The 10,170-nt window shown below is 32.9% G+C and overlaps 1 protein-coding gene across 1 annotated transcript in view; it reads left to right on the forward strand.

The window, feature by feature from the left end:
- LOC128172165 (multiple epidermal growth factor-like domains protein 11) overlaps window positions 1-9,682 on the forward strand; it is a 127,156-nt gene extending 117,474 nt beyond the window's left edge. Inside the window, exons 7-9 of the mRNA XM_052837944.1 lie at window positions 8,533-8,667; window positions 9,157-9,294; window positions 9,424-9,682. Coding sequence (XP_052693904.1) covers window positions 8,533-8,667; window positions 9,157-9,294; window positions 9,424-9,605 — 455 coding nt within the window. The 3' untranslated portion in view covers window positions 9,606-9,682. The remainder of the gene's footprint in view (window positions 1-8,532; window positions 8,668-9,156; window positions 9,295-9,423) is intronic.
- The last annotated feature ends 488 nt before the right edge of the window (window positions 9,683-10,170 follow it).

Genomic DNA, 10,170 nt, shown 5'->3' on the forward strand with positions numbered 1-10,170 from the left:
GTTTTTGTCTTTAACTAAAAGAGGACAATGCTAAAAGGCAAAGAACGATAGATGGAAAATATATGTTGTAAGGAAAAAGAAAACATACTAGGACGATATTACACATGTTATGTGTTACTGTTTTAAGTCTCACTAATAAAATTGTTTCACTTTTGCAGTTCAGTTCAGTTCATTTAATCGTTAAAAACTATTTCAAACATGTGGTACATGAGGACAAAAATAACATTAAAATATACAAAAAGAAATGGTCAGAGGTAAACATATATAAATATAAGGGTTATAAAGTTGGGAAAAATTATACAAAATGAACCTCATAGACGACAGAGTACCTCGTATATCTTTCTTATAAACAAACACAATTTTCTCAACAATTGCATGTTGCATGCTGCCATAAGGTACGAAAATTTTAGCACATCTGGTCTAGCCGAAACAGGTTTGTCTATAAGCTTGTCCCGGACTTGTGATAATGCATCACATTCTAAAATATAATGTTAGATGTATTACTTTGGCGCTCTAAAGATCAGCACGTTATGTCATTATGTATAAACAATACATGCCTCTGGTGTACAAACTGTGTGATTGGCCAACTCGTTTTTATTTGGCGAAGCTACCTATATACTCTTACACAATGCAAACTCGTGTGTATCTTAAAAACAGTTTGTTTTTACCAGCGTTACCCTCCCTAAATGCAAGTTATTTTTTTGAATTATCTATACTGTGAAATCATTAAATTGCATGGTGGCTCAATTTTCATAGTATCTGTGGGTAGCCCTACCTCACGAATTAACATCCTCAACGAAAGCACATTTAGAAAGAGTTGTCTTTTTTACCGAAATTGACGCATCCACGAAAAATTACATTCCCACAAATAAGCAAAAAACAAAACAAAAACAAAAACAAAACAAAAAACAACAATTCACGAAAATTGGCCCCCATGAAATTAAATGATTTCAAAGAATATTACTCAACATACTCTGGGTATCGTTTAATGTGACCTTAAACAAATAAGTAAGGTGAACATTATGGTAGTACTAATTCAGACATAGTCCGAGTAACGTACGTGTGCAGTAACTCGACTAGATCAACAACCTTTCATACATATACATGTGTGTATTATATCATATTATATTCAGACTATATCGCTTAAACGCAGTCCATCCATAACTAATGCAAATTTAACAATTTTGATTAATCTATACTGCATCAAATACGTGTTTTAAAACTATTATGAGGCTGACATAAACCAAACTCGCGTACGTGTATGTATGTAGTCAATTATATGAACTTTTTGCACTTATTTTTTTTTTTTAAAGAGATGTCTGCCCTTAAGGAAAATTTATATAAAAAACATTTTTTGAAAATATGTATGGTAAACTATGAATTATTTTAGCATATTCGAAGAAAGGGAAAGCTTTTGCAACTTTTTACCAAGAGAAATGTGAGAAAATTGCATGTACTAAAGCAATATATTTAATGCATTTTTCCCCGTAGACTTCAATGTTAACTACAACATAGAATAAATATATTAATATTATTTTTTTTTAAAAAGATTTCAAAGGTGAATCTGTATAATTTAATAAACTCCTTAAAATCACAATAAGGTTTTAGTGATCAAACCTGCAATCTATTAGATATGAAATATGATATTTATGGATGGACGACCTTAAAATTTTCAAATGAAGAAAAAATCTCATAAAGGTCTACTTGTTTTAATTAAGATTGACAGCTAGTCATTGAACAGCGTATTGAGCTCTAAATAGTTATTGTTTTACTTCCTCGTCACGTGATCATTGAGTCTGCGCCTTCACTAGCCACACACACACCCCTCGTCTACTTAAACTTCTAAACAAATACATATACAGACTGTCTACATCTGTCTTCTCAGACGAATGTATACTTTTTATTTGCTTTGTTATTTCTGTTAGGCATACAAATCTATACTCATAGAGTTATATAGTTTGACCAGATTGACAACATCATGGTGTCCCTGTCCGGAAACTCTGGGTATCCCCACGATGTCCTCACTGTGTTGTTGTGTCTGCTGACAGTATCCCAGGCATACAGTGAGTCCAATTTATGTACATTTCTAAATATCATGATATTTTCCAAGTGAGGTTGTTTTGGAATACTTTACAAGAATTGAACCAAACCATCAAATGGAATTTAAAAGAATAAAATGTAAAAAACAAGGGCGTTTAGTGAATTTCCCAGAAATTATTGTTAAGATAACAATAGCAATACTACATTCTAAAACCAATCTCCACACTCAAAGAGTATTTACATATTAACAACAAATATTTTAAAGGCTATATGCTTAACGTACTTCAAAGAAATATATTGAAAAAGGAAATATCAAGTTTCTACTGTAACTTGATGCCGGGAAAAGGTCAATGGTTCGGTAGTTAGTCACAATGACAAGTAAGGGTTCTTTATCGTGCTGGCACCTACCATGATTCATGCCTTAATGCTGCAACTTTTATATTTTATGTGTAAGTACTTTCCCTGATTGTACTACATTTGAATTATATACAGACTAAACTAGAAAAAAAAATTAAAGCAGCTAATCAACTGCATTTCATTTAGTGTATGTGTTCGATAGTACACGTGTCTTTCCGTTGGGGGGGGGGGGGGGTACTTCTTTTTCCAGTCTCTAACCTTATGCTGTCTCATCTTCTACGCACTGTTTTAACTCTTCAATCTTGAGACACTAAAAGTTAATTGTATAAAATATAGATATATACACAGTATACACAATTTACATTAAAACAAACTCATTTAGCATCAATATATCCATAGGAATTTCTTTTTTTAAACTTCAATGTTATTCTATCAGATATGAAATTTTTATTCATAATATTTATAACACTGGTTACTTAGGTTCTTTTATCGCTTGAACTACATTAGGATTTTATATATTTATAGGCTTTGCTAGAGAAAATTGATACTTTCAAATCGTTTTAACAACTGCATTTGAATGTTCAATACATGCATACATGTATTATAAGCTATTAGAATCACGAGTTGACATCATCACGATAGTAATGTTGTAAGAACATGTGTGTTTATCTTCAAAGTTAATGTCGCCCTCAACAAACCAGCATACCAACAGTACCCATACGTTGATAACGGAGATTACGACAAAGGGGACGCCAGTAACGCTGTAGACGGACATAAATCAGACCTGAGTATATTGGGAGGTCAATGTGCTGTATCACTGGACAGACAAACCGCCACCTGGTGGGTGAACCTGACCACCATCCACAGCATCCACCACATCACCATCTACTTCTTCACGCGCAATCAACCATGGGGTATAGTCACGATTACTGATTCTCGTTATTGATAAGGTTTTGTTAAACGTATATTTCGGTGTTATTATTTATAATGAGACAGTTTAGGGGTCTTGTCCCGTATATCATCAGAAACCCAAACAATATAACATGTTTGTCAGTGTTGATGTATTTATCAGGATGATAAACAACGAAAAGACAGCGCTATATTGGCATCTTCTTGGTAAGAACTTTTTTTTAATGCAAAATAGTCTTATGTTTATATAAAAGTTCACTTTAATTCCAAATTGCCTTTATTTGATAACGACGTTAGTTTAGCCTGACATGATGACGCCCCCCCCCCCCTCCCTCCCTCCCAACCTCTGGTCGGACTTATAACAAAATTATCAGAGAAATTGAAATCTTATATTCGTTCAGACGATTCTCTAAATCATTTCTGGGAGCATAACTTTTGTTGATGTGAAGATTTAAAGATAACCGTCACAGTAAAAAATATCCAACTTTTTACACTTCTTTGACTTGGAAAGAGGACGCACTTTATTAATTTTTAAGTCAAATCGTTTAAGCCACTTTAATAGTTATGGAAATATCGTTTAATAGCAACATTTTTAACAAGAATTGTTATAAACAAATTATACGAAACTCATTGCTGCATAAAGTAACGAAACAATTAATTACAGATCTAGAGACTAGTCGTGTCCTTGTGTCGTAACATAAGGACATGCGTCGCGGTCGGTATATTGGCACGATAAAGAAAGCTTCAGTAGAAAAATGCGTTCAATTTTAAGTCGACAACTATAATAATCGTGTATTCTTCATGCATACGTTCAGGTATTCACTAAAGCTGCTTAGGTTTAGGTGACAACACACTTTTAAACCAGACAGAGTTGTCAAGGATACAATGAATAGAATGTAGTATTGCTATTGCTATCTACAGTAGGTGGTAGGGGCATGAAGTGATTTTGTATTATTAGTATGGATACCCTTACAAATCTTTTTTTTAAGTATTTAGGATTTTTTTTTTGTTTCATTGTTGATCCTTTTAACAATATAATTAACTGCATAAAACGTGTATGCTCTGTTGTAAAACATCGTTACATGCTTTAAAAAGGCATCACCGATATTTAATCGACATGAATTATATCTACATGCCCACTTCATTTGTGCATATATTGTGTGTCAACCATACTTGTGTATAGACCGTGTCGAGAATCATTTATCCTTATGTTTTTATTCAGCAACATATGTTATTCCATCTAAATTAATTGTGTTAAATTGTTCTTGAAGGTCCTTATAATAGGAACATTAAAAGCTTTCTTGGATTCTCTGTGTACGTCTCCAACACAACAGACAGACTACAGGGAACACTGTGTTACAAAGACGACAACTTTACACTAGACACCTTACCTTCTGTCTTCACCACCACCTGTCCTGTACATGGACAGTACATCATCTACTATAACGAGAGACTACCAGGAGTTACCTACCCTGACGGTTACTCTGACAGTGTTGCCAATGACCTCTGTGAAGTGGAGGTGTATGGTGAGAGTTCTTCATTCTTTAAATGAAAATGTAAATAAAATGAGAGTGACGGTGATTTGCCAAAATCATTAAAGCTGACTGACTTTAGTATGATATCTACATATTGTGTTTCTGATATATTTACAGTTGTTTTTCCCCACAGAACAATAACCATTAGTTTAAACATCATAGTTGCACATTAAACAATAATAATTTTTTGTTTATGGTGCCTCCTCACAATGCTACATAAGAGATTGAAATGAACAATATCAAAATAAATAGTAAGTTCATGATGCGTATGCATTATAATATGCATCATTTAATTACCATTATGTAACTCACGAATAGTTACTTTGAAGTGAAAAATGTCATTTTACATATGATCATATTACCATTGTACAAATTGAAGGATGTCCCGCTACCGGATATTTTGGGTCCAACTGTTCTGTTCCCTGTTCAGACGTTAACTGTCAGTACTGTCACATAGAGACGGGCACCTGTCAGGGCTGTAAACCTGGGTACAAAGGTCACCAATGTGAAATGGGTAAATTTGCAGATTTCTGGCTCGATGGGTAAATGATTTTCAGTTGTCATACATATAGTTATTTAATACTAATGAACATGCAGCTACAACATAGTGTTATTTCTCTCTTTAGTTGTTTTTCAGCCTTGATCAGAATACAATAAAGTAAAAATTAATACATCATGTTTGATTATATCCCATAAGAAATTGTTTTGTTTCGATAGTTTGTGAAGGAGGAACGTATGGTGCTGGCTGCAAAGTAGCATGTGGAAACTGCCGTGACGTTAACCAGTGCTCCATCAACAATGGGACTTGTTTAACTGGATGTGATGTTGGTTTTAAAGGAGACTTGTGTAAAACTGGTAATTGTGTGGATAAATAAACACATATTAAATGACGAAAACAAGCGTTCTTTCAACAGTTAGACTTCCTTAACTGGATGTATCGCTTGTGTAATGGAAACTTTTCTCCTCATCACACCCAATACTATCCTTAGACACCACAAATATTAGCCAGAGAGCCAAAGACCCAAGGCGATAATTTAGTCGTGGGCTGATGCAGGGTGTAATATGGAAAATGGTTGGTGTTATACAATATTTTTTAACCGGGTTTTCCAATAATAATCCGGTTATTGAAATTGTGAAAATGGCGCGCGGGCGGGTTGGCGGCTGCCAAAAGGGTACCCTCATTGTACGGATAATTTCTCCTACAGTTTTCAAGATAGGAAGTTGTTCTTTTGCAGAATAATTGTACAGATATTAGAAGTGTGCGTATTGCTATGATATTGATATCTGATAATTATTGAAAAAAATACCGGCTTTTAAACTTAGTCATTTCTTGGCAATTTAAAATATTCCATACAGGGTACCCTTATTTTACGGATAACTCCTCCTTAAATTTTCAAGATAGGAAGTTGTTCTTTTGCAGATCAATTGTAGATATAGAAGAGGTGTGCATATTGCTATGATTTTGTTTCTGATAATTTATATAAAAAATGCCAGCTTTTGAACTCTGTCATTTTCTGGCAAAATATTGCATAAAGGGTAGTCGATTTCATTGGATACAGTAGGTAGTGTTTATCAATTCAGGGAAAAATGGATATGGATACAGTTCACATTAAAGAAAACCTGGTTTACTGTCATATTGACAGCTTTTCACTTGTTTTCCTATTTATTTACTTTATTTTTAACATTTTTTAACAGATAAAATACCACTTTTTTTACAGACTCTCACACACAAGAAATCGGTATCATGTATTATTAATATACACCTACCTACATAGATACACCCAGTATACGATACATTTACCCAGGAATAAGAAGAAAACCACAACATATGTATTACGTGAATTAAATATTTATAGAAAAAACTACAAATTTATGATGACCATCATTTTTTAAAGTCTTCTGTAAGAAACAGTTCTTTTTCAATATAACATCAGGTTTGCAAGTAGAACATTACCGTTGCCAAACATAGCATTATGTCTTTTCTCGACTTTTGAAAAATATGTTTCTTTACCAATATGACAATCAACTTAACTGCATGATCCATATCTGGTAACCTAAGAGTTAACTCTGGATGTCAAATATAATTTTATTGTCTTATTTTATTTATTTCATACTTAGTATATACATATCTAATGCATGTACTTGTCCTAAATTCCATGAAAATATAATAACGCTTGAATTAGGTCAGACATTGTTTTGTGAGGTATGGATCATTGATTTAAAATTTCCACCAAATTCTGAAGTTGAAATAATAAAAGGAGTTTCAAAAAACGGTGCATGCCCGTCTGCCCTTCAGCCTTACAGAATCTCTATCAGCCCTTGAGGATGTGCAGTTATTATAAAGTTAGCTTTATCGCACATGTAAAAACCTTGTATTCATTACTGAGTGTGTTATAAATACATTTGATATTAGATAAAAATATGCAATGTAAGTGTTTGTTAAGAGCAGCCTGAACTTCACATAATGAACCATTATCAACTTCTCCCAACAAGTAACACCCCCCCCCCCCCCGACCAGGTAATTAACTCTATACATGTATACAGCAATTATTCCACCTTGTTTAATTCAGAGTTTTTTGGTCACGTCTTTGTCGACTTCAAATCGTTACAACAATAAAATGGAACTCGGATATATATTTCCGATGAACAGAAAGCCTGATACTTAGAGTGCAATTTATGTTTAACAGCGTGGTCGTTCGGAAAACGTATCCAAAGCCAACGAACAAAATTATAAGTACAATGTCCTGATGCATCTCAAATTTATTTTGCAAAGTTTGATCCGCCTTTTAATTAATTCATTTCATTAATATTGTATAAAAAATGGACAATAATCTGCAAACCTACATTAAATTTGACATCAATTTAAATAAAAGGCTGAGAAAATAATGTGATCTAGATTTTGGGAGTTGATTTTAATCAACTCTCCTATGCAGTAACTCTGGCAAACCGAAAGTGAAACAACGTTTGGACCTAAGCACAAATAATCACCGCTGACAAGAGGTAGATCTTGAAAATAATAAATAAATTCGGTGTACAGTATGCTGTACCATTGTTTTCTGAAAGAAACGTATTTATAAATACCGTGAAAATAGTCAGATTTGAAATAGTATGAACAATTTAATTGTTTTTTGTAGTTGCATGTATTCCTACTCCAGAGTTAAATATAGTCTCGTTCAACCAGACGCTCGGCTGTCTCCGTAAATTTCCGACAAACAGAGAGTCTCTCTTGGTTGTCAGAATTTAACGGAGACAGCCGAGCGTCTGGTTGAACGAGACTAGAGTTTAATATTGATTGGGTCCAGACGTGTACAATTTTTAGAAACAAAACGATTACTGACAAACAGTTTGATAGAATTAATTTTATCTTTAAATATTATACAACATGATTCATACGGAGTTTTCTCGAAATTCTTGTCGGAAAAGTTCGAGAATTCATATTATGAAAATGTGAGTAATTCAAATACAGATTAGAAACTACTTGCCATTAAAAATAACATATCGTTACTTTTAAAATTGATAATAATCAATAAAATCAACTCCCGACAGTACTTCAGTACTTTGATTGGAGACTGCAGTCCATGATAATAAAATTTAGCTAGTCACATATGTATAATGGACACCCTTCTATACTTGCAACTTAATTTATTAATACACTTATTTTTACTTATAATTCAAATGATTAAACTTGTAGCATGTGACAGAGGGTCGTATGGTTACGACTGCAATGAAATCTGTGGACACTGTCGTGACGTAAACCGGTGTTCTATGATAGGGACATGTTTGACTGGATGTGATGCTGGATATCAAGGGGACTTGTGTAAAACATGTAAGTGTTTTGTTTTATGATATACATTTCATTTAGCCAAAAGTATTTATTGCAATTAAAACTTTATCACAATAATGTTACAGTGTAAGCTGATTTTCTAAATGCACATTACTGCTGCCTTATTAAATCAATGAAAAAGACGTTTGCTTTTTTAAATTGTGTTTGAAAAGAATTTCTTAATAGATTACTGTTGTAGCTAGATAAGCATTAATTTATTGCTTTTCCCAATAAGTATGGATAAGTCGTAATGAATTTATAATAACATGTATGTACCCAGCTTGGTCTAAGGGGACAGACCAATTTCCTTCTTTATTGATCTGATAATCTGCGTATGTCTTATTGATATCAAATTTCTCAGATCAAGTTGCTGTTAAAATGAATATATATTTACTATCTAAATCAAATTACATATGAATGAATTCAAAACAATTAAAATGAATAATATTTCTTAACACGTTACATTTATAAAAATTACCATTTTATTCGTAGCATGTGACAGTGGGTCATATGGCTACGACTGCAAAGAAACCTGTGGACACTGTCGTGACGTAAACAAGTGTTCTATTATCAATGGGACATGTTTGACAGGATGTGTTGCTGACTATCAAGGGAACTTGTGTAAAACTCGTGAGTAGATACATGTAAGATAAATAACAGAAAAAAAATGATAAGTAATGCGTGTATTTTATTGGTACGAAGAACGAAACAGTAAATAGTGATCAATACTAAGTACGTAACACATTTGGTTCATGTCAGTTTGCCCCGTTGGATATTTTGGACAAGACTGTTCAGAGACATGTATCAACAGTTACACATGTGATGGCTGTAACGATGTCAGTGGTTCATGTGATTATGGCTGCCGTCCTGGCTGGATTGGATACTTCTGTCAAAAAAGTATTTTTTTTTCAAACACATTTTCATTTAATTTTGAAATGTAAGCTTTGAAAACTGTCAATTTTCATCCAAACGTCCTTTAAAGAAAAGTTTAAAACATGATTTCGTACAAGGGGATATTTAAAAAAATATATTTTTTTCTGACATTTTATTCGTGTTAAAATATTTTTTTTAAATATTGACGGGTAAAATAAAACTGTACTATGACTTACCTGATTTGAGTACATCAGAAGCCAATGATATGTCCATTGGTAAGTATTTACACATTTTTTTCTTTTATTTTACAAAAGAAACAACTAGAGAAACAAACAAACACAAACAGAATAATACATTACAAAGCACACATTATATGGGGAACATAGTTGGAATTTGCGTGAATATCAATGCACATAAAGGCTACTCTTTTGTGATAGTAAATCAACGACACTATGGTAGAATTGTTTTTTGGGTGTATGATGCATTACATTACTTTGATATAGTTTAAAGCAGCTTTTGCAAAAATAATTTTTAAAAATCTGGTAAAAAAAATAACCACAAATAACTTAATTTGTATATATGCATTACAACGAGTTGTCGCGTTATTGTTTGGAGAAATCTGGTATGTATGAA

The sequence above is a fragment of the Crassostrea angulata genome, chromosome 2 (assembly GCF_025612915.1).
Source record: "Crassostrea angulata isolate pt1a10 chromosome 2, ASM2561291v2, whole genome shotgun sequence".
NCBI lineage: Eukaryota > Metazoa > Mollusca > Bivalvia > Ostreida > Ostreidae > Magallana > Magallana angulata.